Raw genomic sequence first — 16,776 nt, 5'->3', positions numbered from 1 at the left:
CAAGTGAAGGTGATATCTCGCTAGCCACAGATTCGATGCCAGTGCTGTCATACCCCGAGTGCGTGCTGTCAGATTCCTGCTAAAACCTCATGTCTATCGCCTAAACTCAGTCCAGACACGGGTCAGGATCTCAGCATCTGAGATGATTTAAACTGCACAGTTGAACGCAACAATTTGTTTAATGAAAAGCCTTCAGGGGAAACTAATTCCTAATAGTTTAAAAATACAGAGTCCAGTGAAAATGCAATTTAAAGAGCTTAAAAAGACAATGTTCACCAATACAGAACAAACCCAGGACTCAATGGAAGCTACAGTAATAGCAAAAAACGAAATTAAAACTGCAGTTTAAGCTTCAGAAAATCAACAATACTGTCTTATCAAAAAGGTGTCACTTTGTATTAGGCACCTTATGAATTTGGTCTTTATGGCAAGTGCAGTGCAAAGTTATCATCATATGTGTACTGCTGTTAAAGAGACATTTGGTCTATTACATTAGTATAAACAAATACGAATGAGTTGGTAGCACATGGAGTTTAAGCTGACATCTATTTCCCTGCAGTAATCATACATTATACACGTTTTTTTTTTCACCATTTAATTTGCAAACTATTTGTCAGAATCTCGTCCGTTCAGCCCCCCTGTGCTACAAATGTCACCGCTGCAGGAGACATTGCACTGGTGTTGTGGTTTCTCTCAGCAGTGCTGAAACACGTCCAAGCATCCGGGCGGTCCAAAGATGCTTTGTCAGATCAAACTCAATCAGTGAATTCCTTCACAGGACCCACCACATTTCCAAACAGACCCCGGGCCAGTGCGCTCTCCGCTGCCAGCACAAAGCCAAAAAACACGCACAACACGGCTGCGATATTGGAATAAAAAAAAAAAACCAAACACCCTTCACTCAAATCCCCTCCCGGAGGCTTTAACAACATAAATGAATGAGAGTCTGCTGTTCATTCAAACAAACAGCAACGTTTACTTGCTGACAAACGTGAAAGTGTTTTTAAAGTTGGTATCACTGTTATTCCAGGGGGTTCACAAAATGTCATGCGAGCTCAAACTTCTACCAGGTTTTTGTCCCATTAAACACAAATAATGCGGTTTCTGTTTTCTATAATCAACCTTTGGTGACAATCTCTATACTTGTTTCTCTAAGTGATAAACCCTGTAACTGTCCTACTCCTGGTTTCGCTGTGGACCCTCTCGGGGAGCTCTGGTGGTCCCCGGACCCCGGTCTGGATCCTGCTCCAGCCTACCCTACATCCCCACATGCGCCCTCACCTCGCGATTAGATAACGACTAAATGAAAAGCTGCCCCTGAAGACGTTTCATTCACATTTTTTTTGCGGACTGAATGGAGGCTGCCGCTTTCCAAAAACAAACCCACACTGTTACTGCGGGGCATTGTGTCACCTTTGAGATCTGTTTAAGTGCGAAAGCAGCGTGGCAGTAGCTGGGTCTCCGGAGCACGTCTGGGTTCGCAGGCGGCTGGGAGCGCGTATAACTCGGGGGTAAATCTCCATAGACGCCGGCCCCTGGGACCCCGCGATCCGAGGCCATAGTCCAAAGAGGGTGATCGGGGCGCTGAGCGAAGCGGCAGAGTATCGGTGCGAGTTCAGAAAAGACGACAATAATCCAACATAGACGGGGAGCGCATCCAGCACCGCCGGCGACAAGTCGGAGGGACGTTTTCTAGTCTTCCCTGGAGCCAAACAAGTCTCGAAACTCCATCCCAACATTATGCGCCGAAATCCGTAAAGATCCTCCAGTCTTCATTCGTCCCGATAGTTTGTGAAACGACGTCTCAGAGAGGAGGAGGACTTGTAGTAGTAGTAGTAGCCTGGTAGTAGTAGTAGTAGTAGTAGCAGCAGCAGCCTAAGTCTGAGCCGTCCGTGTCAAGTCTAACTCCGATCCCGTAGCGGTAACATTTGGAGAAGTTCGCCTCTCGGCAAATCCTGAAAAGGGAGGTTTGATGGAAAAGTGCTCCGGCTCCCATTGGCCAAGGAAGAGGCAAATTACTTTGCAAACATCGCCTATTATTAGCTGCTAAGCAACAGCTCACCAAAGTGGAGAGAGGGGGGACCACCCAGGCTGCTGCAGGGAGGAGGAGGAGGAGGAGGAGGAGGGAGGAGGAGGAGGAGGAGGAGGAGGAGGGGGGGGGGAGAGAGGAACTCTTTCAATAAACTCTGCACAGCCGCGCACGCACGCGCGCACGCACTCGCTCGCTCGCTCACGCACACAGCTTGCTGCCCGCCCGCCTCACTTGCTCTGTGAACATTATTCCCAGCGGCCGGGCCCTGCAAGAAGCAATCGCACATGACATCTATTGATATCACAGGCACGCACACAGCCCCCCCCCCCCAGTTTCATCAGCAAAGTCCAATCAGTGAAAGAAAAAAAAGAAGAAGTTAATTCAGCTTTTCACAAAAGAATGTAAACATGTGATTCTTGTTTTGTTTTTTGTTTTGTTTTTTTGTTTAATGGGAGTATTACAGATCTTCCAACTCTTTTCACATCACTTCAGGTCATCTCGTTGATGAGGATTTTGAGCCTCACATTTGTTACGGAACACAACACTTTTTTTTTTTTTACCTTTTGTCTTTGGCAGCTGTGAGAAGAATTGTGTGTAGGTTTTTAGCACTAACAGATGTTACCTAAACTCTTGTGCCCAAAAGCTTCTAAAAGTAGGTTGATGGGTCTTCTTACACCCTATAAAAAGTATAACCACTCATACTTGTAAAGTTTCCCCTTAAAAGATAATAAGAATTGTTTTTTTTTCGCTTTTTAAATAACACCTCGGAGCATTGGTTCAGTAGGACATAGATAAATGTGGAGACTTTTGGAGAGTTCCCATGTCTTGCCATGCATGATTTCATGAGTTCAGAGAGCAGCTCACCTAAGAACAACATCTGAAAATCAAAGAAAGAAAGAAAGAAAGAAAGAAAGAAAGAAAGAAAGAAAGAAGCTTCTCAGACCAGATTGTTTCTAATCTCTCAACAAAAAAAACTGTCTTGGTGGTTTGCTAATGTAAGCCCCCATTGGCCCCACTCATGACAGTATGGGGGTGAAGGAGAAACACTTTGCCAGATTACACACTCATCTTCTGCCTACCAACCTGTGCTGCTGTGTGGGATATTTGTCAGGTGGCTGGTGTTAATTTGAGGCCCTTTGGCGACTGTAAAACAATTTGAAGCTGAAGTAAAGCAATTTGAATGTAGGTGTTGGTGCTACAAGCTAATTCTGTTTTTGACAACATAACAGTTGGTCACGACACAAATATAGGAGATACTGATTAAGAGTGTGTAGCATTTAGGGGCATATATTGGTAGACATGAAATATATAATCCTAATAAGTATGTTTTCTTTAGAGCAAATTCACCTGACAATAAGAACAATTGTGTTTTTGTTACCTTAGAATGAGACGTTTAAATATATCATGAAGCAGGCCGCCATGTTTCTACAGTAGCCCAGAATGGACAAACCAAACACTCTAGCTAGGTCCGTTCTTCGTTTTCACGTTTTCGCGTCGGCCACCGTAGTTTTCCGTACACGCTTGGCACACCGGAGAAATGGCTGCAATCTACAACCTTCCACTAGATGTCGCCAAATTCAATACACTAGACCTTTATATATATATATATATATATATATATATATATATATATATATATATATATATATATATATATATATGTAAATATGATAATGCAATAACAAATTGCGCCAGCTTTACGAACAGTTTTCATTCTGACCAAGTTGATTGTTACACTCAGTCACCAAAATGAATTGAAATGATTGTGTGATGTAATCTATATTTGCTAATGATCATTTTCATTATAGAATAATCTGTTAAGTATTCTTTTCAATTAATTTAATTAATTGTTTTCTAATATGTCAGAACAAATTGGTAAATGTCCATCGCAAGTTCACAAAGCCCAACGTGACAGTCCCACATTCCATATTAAAACAATAAAAAGATAATCTAATATGAAATCAAAATGTGTGTGTGAAATCTGAATGAAAAATGAGTGTCAGTTTAAAATCTAAGACTTTGTGTTCATGAACAAAACACTCATCCATAAAAAGTTTAGCAACAGGTGTCCAACATGATATGCAAATTTCTTTCCAGCTTTAACAATACTCAAAAGTAGATTTCAATTAGTAGTCACTTCAAAATAATTATCAGTGATGGAAATTAACTAGGTACAAGTCCTGTACCTAAGTATAATTATGAGTTATTTGTACTTTACCCATGCTATGCTTTTTATACTTCTACCCCTAAAACAACGCAAAATATTGTGCTCTCTACTTTACTACATTTATTTGACAGTTGTAATACTTACCTTGAATGTTAGAATTTCATATGGAAACATATCAAGAGCTTAATACAATGCATTGTTATAGATTTAGCTGATTAAACTACGTACAGTTTATAAAATAGGTCAAATGAGCTCAATTAACTAGAGCAATGTAAAACTACTTACGCATTGATGCATATTAACAATATAATAAGATAATATGTATTAGGGGTCACTCACTTTTCTGAAATAGTTTCTGTATTTCTTTGCATAATATTTTTAACAAAGGACTTTTACTTGTAAGCTTATGATTTTTGTGAGGGATCTAAAAACCACTGTGAGGGATCTTAAAACCTAAACCACTGATCACAATCACGATAATATAAATGAATATAAAGCCCAGCTCTGAATTGTCCTGTTTGTGTTTGCTTTAAAAATAGGATTTATCATTGATGTCAGGGTTATGAATACAGACAGGTCACCTGTCAGGTCACCACTGGTGGCAAAATAATCAAAGCTTTCACAGAAGCTGGGATAATAAATATATCAAAAGGCTCAAATATCTGTGTAAAGCTCTTTTGTCATTATGATCCTCCTTGATCTCTTTATTTCAGATCTCCATCTTCTTTAAGCCTTACATGTCTAAAAGAGATATTATTGGAATCATAAGTGCTCTCCTCAGATCTCTTGTTATATCTTGATAAAACAGGATGTATCCACTGACTGTATCAGTCTATCTGTTGACTTGGAACGTGGGATCACAGATACTGTTGTTATCGTCTTATTTACCACCAAACCACAGCTCTCTGTGGCACTTGAATGATACACTTACAGATACCGATGCATCCAAATGGAGGCGACCATATGTTCTTATAACCTGTTCATGTTTCTGAAGTGGCACTGGCTGGCCTGTATTTTTTCTGCTTCGCTGGAACCGGTTTAGTTTGCTTGAATTGGGTTGGGTCGAGTTGAGTGGTAGAGAGAACCAGGCAGCTGGAAATGGGAGCTAATGTGGAATGTGAGGAATTGGGTTGTGTAGTAGGGGGCCCCTTCAAGCCTAACAAACTCAGGGAGGTCCGAGGCCTGGTCTGGAGGCCTTGGATAAATAAACCATCTGAGATGACCATGCGCTGTGCAGATATCTGCCATCACACTGCCCCGGCCTCCAAACACAAACCGCCCAAGCCCTCTCTCTCCCTCCTTCCCTTCTCCATGTCCTGTGTCCCACATGGTCCCTCTCCTTCCATCCATCCCTCTCTTTATCCTCTACATTTGAATCTATCCTACTCTTCCTTTTATTTCTGATTTTCTTCTTAACACCTTCGTCTTTCCTATCCGTTCTATCTGCTTCCCTACTCCTGATCTTCCCCCCTCCTTCTCCCTCCCCTTCCTATCTCCATTCCTCCATTTCATGTCTCCCCAGTGACTCCATCCATCCATCCATCCGTTCATCCATGCATGCATGGCTGGTTGTCCGTCCGGGGTTCTGTATGTGCTATAGGCAGATCTACGGAACCGCTCTGGCACTCAGCCGTCGCACAACAGCCCAGGCGCCCAGGGTTCAGGCCCAGAGAGTGTTTATTTATCGAAGAGAGAGGCTGTGAGACTGCTCACGACTGCATTTCTTCTTTTTTTTCACAAGGAGCAAGTAAAGATGAAAGAATAAAGGACTGATAAAAAATGTTTCGCACTGGAGCAACAGCGATGGCCGTTGTCATTTAGGACACATGGTAGAAGTGCATGAGGCAAAAATGCCACAATAAAATATATTATGGGATATGCCTTTTCAAACACTATTGTTGTGAGGTTACACAAGGATGAGGCAGATCTTCTGAGGAAGGAAATATTTTTGACAGAAATTGGAAACAAGATGCCAAATCAATGTGTCCTCATAGATCCAGTTTTTTGATAATATGCTCAAACAGCTGAGCATACAATTACCAGAGAGTGTTGAGATCACATGGTCAAAGACAGGTATATTGTGAAGTGATTTTCTACAACTGCCCATGATTGTCTAAATGTATCACAGCAACTAAACGACAAAAAGACTTAAAAACTGAGAAGTTGTGTCTCAACAAATAAGACAGTCAGACAAGAGGGACACAGTTATAAAACTTTCAAAAAAGTCCCATTATACAATCACTGAGCAATCTGAAGGCAGCTGAGGTAACATGATAATAATTGTTCTATCGTCTCATTTTATCCTGGGTATACTTATCTATGTGTGAGGGCTATTTAATTCCATTATGCAAACTAAGACATAAAACAAATAAACATCACATCTAGCTCTTAATAAAGACTAACTATAACAAAAAGAGGGAACAAATCACCAACACATTTCCGGGTTCAAGTCTATCGAAATGAACAAACTGTTTTCATGATAACCAAACAGAATATTTGGCTATGTGCTGAAAGACTAGACAAATAAAGCTGTTCAAAAAACACACAAAGAGTTTTGTGTTTGATGATGGGAACAAATATACACCATATTCTAGATTTATCAAAACCTCTTTTCAGAAATAAAACATTTTCATTTGGGCTGTTTGATTTAAAGTCCACAGAGTCATGGTACATATTGTTGGGGAAAACCCAGAAGAGGTTTTTCAACTTTAATAGTCTATAATTACATGTTTCTCAGATATCAGTTAAAAGGCAAAAAGTTGCCCGGTAGCAGAGAGACACGTTCTGCATTGAGCACCTCTGTCAGTCTCAGAGCAGAGTCGGAGCTGCCACCCACAGTCTCACACAAGATTAATTATGATAATGCATTTCTTTACCCCTTTGTCATCGTAATGAATGGTTGCCTTTCTGGGGGAAAAACACACAAAACACAGAGAAACACACTTTTCTTTAAGTCTTTGTTTGTGCGGTTGTAACAGAGGTATTGTCGGATGAAGCTAGCAGGTGGTAATGCAAACTCAGACCTGTAGCTTTAAAGGACAACGCAGAACCCCACAACTGTGTGTGTGTTCATATGTAAGTATATGTGAGCAAACATAGCTAAGACTCTATAGTTTTTTTTTAAAAGCACAATTGTGATCTGTTACAAATGATGAAGAAAATGATGAAGAAAGGCTCCTATCCAAACACTCTGAGACCACATACAGCTGTCTTTTCATGCATAGAAACATTTTTGAAGGGCTGTAGTAAGAAAATTTGCCTTATTTTAATCATACAAGAACTTTCTTTAACTATGTATATCTATTTTAAATGTATAATACAAAATCTGTGATTCAGGAATCACTCAATTTTAAACATTTCCTGTATCCATTAAGCTCATTACTAGTAGCCTTAGTGTGAAATTGAACTGATTATGGTGATTTTAAGGGAGAGTGATTGTAGTAAATTTAAAGTGCAAAAACAAAAAGGGAACATAATTGAACATTTGAGACAGAAAAATGTTCTGTTTGCAGTTACAGCTGTGGATGTTATAAACATTCTGAGTAATACCATTACAAAGAAAGGGTCACCTGAGGGTGTAAAGTAGGTCAGTCTTTTGCTTCTTCCTGTGATTTTACTGCAAAAGCAATTTAAGATGTGAACCCAATCAGCCACCCAGTCAATGTTTAGTTAATTAGCCAGGGGCCTCCACAGTGACAGACAGGGATATCTGGCTTAGTGTGTGTGTGTGTGTGTGTGTGTGTGTGTGTGTGTGTGTGTGTGTGTGTGTGTGTGTGTGTGTGTGTGTGTGTTGTGTGTGTAAGGCATGTCACCGAGGTTGTTATCCCATACATGGGATCTGTGTCTCCACACAAACTCTTTGTTGGCTAAGCAACATAAGCAACTGTTGTATCTCTAAAGCTTGTAAAAAGTGTGTGTGTGTGTGTGTGTGTGTGTGTGTGTGTGTGTGTGTGTGTGTGTGTGTGTGTGTGTGTGTGTGTGTGTGTGTGTGTGTGTGTGTGTGTGTGTGTGTGTGTGTGTGTGTATGTATTAGATGTTCGAGTTAGAGATGGGGTGGTGTTGGTGTGTCTGTGTGTGTGTTTGGTGGGGGGAGGAGGGTGGTAGCATCTTGAAAGGTAGTGTGTGGAGAAAAAAAAGGAGGGTGGAAATTCATTTGTGGCCGGAGAACACAGGAGACAAATTGAGGAAGTGTTGTGCTAATGTGTAGGGGTCAGCAGCAAACACACACAGGTTTTTCTGACTGACTGCCACTTGGGTGGCCTGCTCGCTCTCTCTCCCTCTCTCTGTCTGTCTCTCTCTTGCTCACCCACGATCAGCCCTCAAGCCATGAAGCCACCCAGCTACTCTACCAACCCCCCCCAACCCGGAGCTCAGACTCCACCCAACCTCTCTGTGCATCTGAATATGTCTATGCATCGCACATTTGTCTCCACCATCAATCCGATCCATCTATCTGGGACTGGACTTCTTTAATTTCTTAATTCGCCCCCCTTAGGGTTCAGCAGAAGCAAAAGTAAGACATCATGTGTTCGCAGAGCATGTTTCAGAAAACAGCATGTGTGAAGGCGTTCATTTTTTTTGCCCTTAACACACATTTTCCCTCTCCCTTTTAGCATTTAAATGGTTAAAAACATTTAATTCCACACAGTTTTATAGTGCCATATCATATATACACATTTTCTCTAAATTCCAACATGACATATTTGGTATCTTTGGTTCTTTTGGGATCTCCGTTAAAAAAGACATCGTCTGTTAGTTTCAAGCAATGTCTGGGTTGGTAATTATGCCTGACCCACTAATGGGCCGCTGCTGAAGCTGTTAATGTGCTTGTTGTGTTCGACTGGAAAAAGTAAAAGAAACACTGGCCAGACTATATGCTCGCATATTTTCTGTTCCTCAACTGCGTTGTTTCTTAGTGAACGTCTCACTTCATAAATCATAGATGAGGAAGGTCGAAAACTTCCTCCCCAACTTTATCTGACTTTCTCTAGACAATCTACAGACTTTACTTTGGACAGTTTTCATTGCAGATTCTTCCTAAGTAGAAAGAGGTTCCAATAAAAACTATAGCCAGATATTTGTATTCTGAAAAAAACATTATTGCTGTCTTTTTACATGTCATTTTTCAATACTTTGTGCTCGACTCACCTCCATTGTATTCAGTTGGCAGAGGTCAATAACTCTGCAAGGTGGCCCACAAATCCAAATTCTTCATGGCCAGACACCAATTGAGATGATTTGGGAAATATGCTTAATACGATTTGGAAAAGCGGATCATTTTAAACTTACCAACCAGCAGGATTTCATTTAGAAAACGGTGTTGTACATGTGGCATTTATCTTAACTAAAAACGCCAAATGTTAACACCCATCAGAGTTTTCCCCAAAGCACTCTGTGTCCCTTACCAGACTTTGATGTGAACGAGCTTTCAATGTACAGACTTCTCAACTTTTATGACATTAATGTCCTAAAAAAAGATCCACTTTGAACAACGACACAAGGAAACAACACATATATCATAAAAATTAAGTACGTGCAACAGAAAACAGATCTTAAAGCTCATTTTCTTCCCACAAAATAAAAGAAGCCAGTTTTTTCAATGTCACTGCAGATGTGCAAGAGCATCTGCATTCATTAATATGCTCGATTTCATCCTCTTTAAAACAAATCTTGCGGGCAAATGTGCTGCCAGCTAAAAAAAGTGTATCTGATGATAATCCTTGCATGAAAATGTTTTATTTCACAGATCATTTCTCTTCTCTCTGGTGTTAAAGAGATTTGTTTGAGATGCATAATTAGATGAAAATCTTCTTCCTCAAGGCTACAAAACCAAAGAGTGACAGACAGCCTGATATATGATCTGAGGCTCAACATCTGATCTCCAGATCTGCACAGCAAACATGCACATTTCTTTACGCATGTGTGCACACGCATGCATGCATTCACTCAAAGGGGTGTGAGACAGCATTGATTAGTTTGTGTGCCAGAGGATTAACAATGGTCGCACACAGGTAAGCCTGCACACATGTGTGCACATACACCAGCAAACACATGTATGTGCTGAAAGGGGGATCAGCCAACGTGGCGTTGTATTGAGGGGACTCTGGGGCCTTTGAGTAAATATACAAACCTCTACCCAAACACACCCGGCTGCCAGATCTCATCATGTGCTTGAAGAGAGAGGTCAGAGTGTGAGACCGCTAAAAAGGTTAACAAAGCCAAGACAAAGAGACGGACAATGTGAACCTTAACTGTGGTTTTCACATTTTTTAGCTAAAAACTCAGGTGAAATATGTAGTCTTTCTTGTCGTCTAAAGAAAATGACTACACCAGGTTGCAAAACTACAAAAATCACTTGCTTGTGTTTTAAATTTGCAATATAGAGGGGAATAACTGATAATGCAAGGATGAAAAATGAGGAGTCTTCCAATGTAAAAGTACACAGTGTGAATGTAATGTGAACAATGCAACAGGATGATGGACACAGGTAAGACAAGGGGAATGGAAAAATACTGAACAATTAAGTATTTCTGTCTGTGAGCTGAAGCCACCTCTAGAGTAAACACAGTGGGAAGACAATTCAGCAGTGGGGCCACATAAATAATGCTTTGTTTATTTAGCAGTTCAGTCTTTTCAGGACTCACATTTATGGAATCAATCCTTGCAAGGAAACCAGTCAACTATGACTCCTTGGTTTGCTCTCCTCCATGTGCAGACTACTTGCCCAATCCCAAATTCATCCTTCATACTATCATCACTGTTCAAGCTGCTAGTATACAAAACAAAAATAAATCAACTTTCATATTTTAGGAGAAACACATGCAAGTCAATGCAAATCAAACTTAATAAAGAGAGACTAAATATCTCTCATAAGACTTGCTGTCTTGCTTTCAAAGATCTTTGGATTGTAGTTGGAGCTGTCATCCCCCCCCCACTAAATATGATCTAAATGATTCCAGCTGTGAGCAGCCTTTCCTTTGAGCATTTCATTGTGGGCAAATACATAATCAACGCACTAAAAATCGATTGATAAATGTATGATGTAAAAGATCTGGTTGACAAATGTTGCATCCTGCATTTCTTACACGTCCTACACAGAATTTCCAATACAAAAAAAAACAAGTCCTGGATCCCAACCCAAAATAACCCTGATGACATCATCAGGGTTGTCTTCTCTGACTTAAGGAAGCTCCCCCAGAAGCACAGAAGACATTAAACAAGTGTTTCTACTTCATATGAGTAAACTGATCTTGATGTGTGAATAAAAAAAAAATAAGTTACATGTTTCTGTTTCAAGAATATCTCAAACTGAGCAAAAGTTCAAGAAACATCAACTAACTACTTTTGACAGTGTTGGGGGCTGGGGATGAAAACATATCTTTATGAATTCATGACCAGTCTTTATATATATATATATACCCAACAATATTCATATTTTGGTGCCGTATACTGTACATGGATATGAATAGTTTATGCAACAGACGAAAGCATCATTAGTTATTGTCATTTCTTAAAGAATAATGATAAAAACATGTCCCTTTAACTGAAAGGATAACAAGCACATCTAATGGCCAGTAGTAGGGAAGACGAGACATCATGATCTCATGCGCACACGCACGTGTGCACACACACACACACACACACACACACACACACACACACACACACACACACAGCAACATCATGTAATCAGGCCACAAGAGACAGCCTAAATGACTCCTGCTGACAATAGAAAACAGAGGACAGAATCAAACACACGTAGGCACAAAGCACCCACACAGACATCCCTGTCCTCATCTTCTTCCTTCGTGACTAAGGAACTTCAAACCTGTAATTTAAGAAATCATCTGCAGGAGGAATGCAATAAATCTGGTGACAGCAAAGTGAGCAGGGAGGGAAATTAGAGCAGAAAAAAAAAGTGTCAGGCGCGAGTCAGTTTCCTCCTTTGCTGTGTTTGTGTGTGAGGGCGGGGTGTCGGTGTTAACTGATACAGGATCAAGCTGGGTGGTCCGGGGCCTGCACATACACCATTTTTTGTGTACAAATAAACTTAACCCCCACGCCATTGTGGTCACCCCTCCCACTGCTTCCCCCCCAATCTCTGGTCTTCACAGCTGCACAGTGTGCACGCTAACAGCCATGCACATTGAAACGTGCACGAGGCTCCACTCTCTCAAACAGGATGAATTGAGTAATTGAGTCCTGCCATTACAGGAGACAGCAACAGACTGATAATAACTAGTGTGGCAAAGCAATTACAAAGATCCACCTACCACTGACAGTCAAGATTTCTCTGTCAAACAGATGGCATCCACTTCTTGCAGTGTGTGACTCAACATACTGTTTTTGTATATATTTTCAAATAAAGAAGAAGACCAATCACTAAAGTTTCAAAAAGATTAACTGAAATATTTCTGTGATTTGGGACCATACAAATAAATTGAATTTAATGAAATTGAAATGAACAATGAAAACACCAACATGCTGACTCATGGGTTTAAGCACTTGTCTTTATTTGGACACAATGTACAAAAAGCCTATGAGAGGAGAGTGAAGCTGGATCCAGGCGACTGGTTGGTCAGTCAGCTGATGAATTAGTCGTCCGCTGTGTCTTGCTGCTCTCTGATTGGTTAATGAGGGGATGCCGCTCTATCCCCGTGGGAGCTAGATCTCCATCAGCTGGTCCGTTCCAACGATGACCTCGTTAGTCCTCTCAGCTGAAGAAGAGAGAGACATGTATAAGGCAAGTACCGATGTTGTTTTTAAACCTCTGGTGATTCTTGTGTTTTTTTATTGAAATCTAAATTTTTTTTTTGATGTTTCTCCTAATAAATCTGCAAGAACTTTCAGCTTTATAAATCTCCACAAAAAAAAGAATCATTAAATAAATAAAAAAAAGTCAAGTGACTAGCTAGGGAAATTATCAAGCAAGTTGTGGGCAAAATGATCCTGTCTTTACCCTCGCCAACAGGAGATTTAATCATACATGGCTCCTACAACTCAATGCAAGCAACATTAAAGAATTTTTTTAATGCCACTCAGAAATAAATGTAAGTCTTTACAATAACCATAATAACCATAATTTACTTAAATCTAGGTAGAATTTTGCTCAAATGTTTATTGTAACATAAAACACTTCCCCATGTCATCACTACCTAGCAGACAGTACATATGCCATGAGCTGCGTGACATTAATCTGAAAGGCATTTGGTTAATTATTTTTAAAAAAAAAAGATACCACCGATAATTTTGACATTTCATATTACAATGTAAGAAAACAGAGTAATGCATTAAATCCTACATCCCATGTCTTAACACTTTTAAGACCTTTAAAAGATTGATTTTAGACATTTTTATACCAATTTTTAGAATGTTGAATTAATTCCCTTTCAAGAATCTTTAAGGATCCATGTTTATTAACATTGTTTATTGCAGGTCCGAGAAAACCTAACTCTTAGGAAAGATCTAAAGGCACTGAAGTGTTTACTCCAATAGGATACCAATAAGGTAATTTCTGCTTATTCATTTTGAAACCATACTGAAATAAATGAAAACAATGTCTGACTGGCATATGTATGCAATTTGTAGTTAACAACTGCCCCCTTTTAGTCGATTTGTCAACTTGTCAGATGTTTTGGTCTTAGTCAACAAAGATTGTTTAATCAATTAGTCATTTTTTAAAGGCTATTCATGCTAAATGACAAATTTCCAAGAACGTTATGAGCACATGTCTGGTAAACACAAGATTTAAAATGGTGCTTTGTGTGATTCTTTGAGGAGAAACTACAGATCTGTTGATTATATCAAAAAATAATTGTTGACAGAATCTTTTGAGTATTGACTAAGAATGGTCTCGGAGAGCCCTACTTATCGGTCTACAACATGCAAACCCACCGTAAGGTGCTATGATTTATTTGAAATCAGTCCCACCCAGAACCTTCAGTGTGGTAAGACTTAGGTCATCCTGACCGCTACCCCTGAACCTCACAAAAAGAAATAGATGACGCTTGTAAATCGAGTTTGCCAGCATTTTCCCGCTATCTCTCTCAACCCAAAGCTAGTTCAGCATGAGGAGAGCAGACGTTGCTCCTCCCCTCCATCTCCGAGCACCGGTACTGATCCAAAGCAAACGATGGCAGAGACCAATGTTCCATCCACACAGACAGGTTTTAGTGTGAAGGAATCTGCCGCTCAGAAGGAGTCCATGCTCTGCAGTGTGGAGGGGAGGACAAATGGAGCATGGGACAGCAGCAGAGGAAGCGACTATAGACAAAGGGAGGGTTACTCTATTTGGGTCTGTTAATTCATCAGCTACTTATCCTGCATAGTGTTTCAATGTATTAGGACTATATATATTTACAAATTTCTCCTGTTGGGGTAGTGATAAAAGACAGCTCCAACTCTGACCAAATCAACAAATAAAGGAGAGAAATAAGCCAGATGTTGTCAGCACATATTCTAACTAAATGTAGTTGATCGTCAGGTAAATAGTTAAATGTACTTAGGATGCACCAGTAGAGAAGAACATAGTGTCATCTTCAAGACACAGTGCACTGTTTTAAATATGCATATGTGTGTATTTATCATAGCACCCAGAGGAAAGGTGTGCATCTTTTAAATATCAACACCTGACCGACCTGTATCTTTGTGTGTGTGTGTGTGTGTGTGTGTGTGTGTGTGTGTGTGTGTGTGTGTGTGTGTGTGTGTGTGTGTGTGTGTGTGTGTGTGTGTGTGTCTGAGAGAGTGTGAGGCTAACTAACAGGGTGGTCCTTGGCTGCTAACAGCTTCAGCAGCAGAGTGGGTGTGTAATGTCTTTCGCAGCCTGCGGTCAGCCGGCTAGATTAGTAGCTAGAGACAAGCCTTTGGTTTCTTACAATAAGAGAGCAAACAGGAGAGCAGGTTTATCATTAGGACAATGTATTATTTAGATGAAACTAATGTGATTAAAGCCTGATCCATATACCGGTAGATGGGGATTCTACCCAAAAAACAAATGTATATATATATATTTATATTAAAACAAAGTGTTGAGTCTTAGTGTATTCAACATGATACTGGCCATAAAGGGTTGTCTATGAGCCAAGACTAAGATAAAAGTTTAGTTTAGGTATATTTATATTCTTATTCTGCTCAGGGTGAAATGGATTTTGATATCCACCACATGGGACCTTGTACGTGCCAGAAAGTTAATGCGCCAAATTTCTATAATTATGAACAACTCAGTGATTCAAGAACGTATGTGGTTTTATCCCCTCTTCAGGCGTGGGAGAAGGGTCTTTCTTCTATTGCTCCTTCTGAGGTCCTATTTTTGTTTCCTGTATTCAATTTGAGAATAAGAGACTGCTGTATGCTGTACATACTGTAAAGCTCCCTGAGGTAAAACCTGCGGTTTTGGGCTATTTAAATAAACTTGACTTCACTTGACTATATACAGCAGATCCCTTTTAAAATGTCTATTGAAGAGACAACAAGGCCTTTTACATAATAATATCAAAGAGAGAAACTATACAATTGAAATGCGTGACAAAGAGAGACTGTCCGTCCATCAGAGACACAGAGGCTGGAACTTTGCAATCGTGTGACTGAACTCTGGCCATGCAGTGTACGCAAAACAATTATGCAACCAGGGGTCCAAGGTTCCAGTGTTCAATAACATAAAGTCTGCAGCTCGTTGATGGCCAGGGGGAAAACATGGGAAGCAAGATTAGTTTTGATGCTGCAAAAAGTCTCAAACATTTATTAGGCGAGTTTAGCTCAAATTCACACTGTTGTTACTTAGAGCACCCTGTTGTTCACTCAATTAGGCCTCTTAGTCTGGTAGCCGGCTCGCTCTCTATACGTGTGTGAGTGTTGGATGTGGCTGGAGGCTGCTGCTGTTGAATTCCGGGTGGTCCTGTTCTGGCCCTGCTCTCTAACCTCTCCATCATTGTGACACACACACACACACACACACACACACACACACACACACACACACACACACACACACACACACACACACACACACACACACACACACACACACACACACACACACACACACACACACACACACACACACACACACACACACACACACACACACACACACACACACACACACACACAGCTTTGGGGACAAGAGGATTAAGGAAATAAAATAAAAAAACTCTGACAAATCTCTCCATCACACAGACTTCAGAATTAAGAAACTTTCCTAGTTGGCTTGAACACTTGGCACTTAGAGATACCACACACATACATTAACACCTTGTCGGAGGGCCGGGGGCTTTACAAGATAGCATTTATTTGTAAAGTCGTTGTACTGAATGGTGTTAGAATGTGAGGTGTTACTTTGCTTATTTTGTCCCTTCTTTCACTGTCAAGTTGATTTAATGTGGAGATGCAAAATGGGCATCTACTGTTTGTTCTGCTACATTGAAATGCCTAAAATGTACTTTTAGCTTCCCTGGGTAATGAGACAAAGAGAGGTTGTTGAACAAGGCATCGTGTGTTGAAAATCACTGTGACAAGAAACGAATGGGATGAAATATTTTGGGGCCATTATTTTTTGTGTGTTTACGATATTGGACCTCAC

The 16,776-nt window shown here is 40.3% G+C and overlaps 2 protein-coding genes across 2 annotated transcripts in view; both read right to left on the bottom strand.

Annotated features, from left to right (window-relative positions):
* The window catches only part of ptch2 (patched 2), a 28,407-nt gene extending 26,531 nt beyond the window's left edge, over positions 1-1,876 (bottom strand). Inside the window, 1 exon segment of the mRNA XM_054626623.1 lies at positions 1,414-1,876. Coding sequence (XP_054482598.1) covers positions 1,414-1,560 — 147 coding nt within the window. The 5' untranslated portion in view covers positions 1,561-1,876.
* Positions 1,877-12,691: 10,815 nt separating this feature from the next.
* Positions 12,692-16,776, bottom strand: part of eif2b3 (eukaryotic translation initiation factor 2B, subunit 3 gamma) — a 31,014-nt gene continuing 26,929 nt past the window's right edge. The window contains exon 12 of the mRNA XM_054626656.1: positions 12,692-12,916. Coding sequence (XP_054482631.1) covers positions 12,864-12,916 — 53 coding nt within the window. The 3' untranslated portion in view covers positions 12,692-12,863. The remainder of the gene's footprint in view (positions 12,917-16,776) is intronic.

The sequence above is a fragment of the Anoplopoma fimbria genome, chromosome 3, assembly GCF_027596085.1.
Source record: "Anoplopoma fimbria isolate UVic2021 breed Golden Eagle Sablefish chromosome 3, Afim_UVic_2022, whole genome shotgun sequence".
Taxonomy (NCBI): Eukaryota; Metazoa; Chordata; class Actinopteri; order Perciformes; family Anoplopomatidae; genus Anoplopoma; species Anoplopoma fimbria.
The sequence above is the reverse complement of the archived record's forward strand: the minus strand, read 5'-3'. Positions and strand labels throughout refer to the sequence as shown.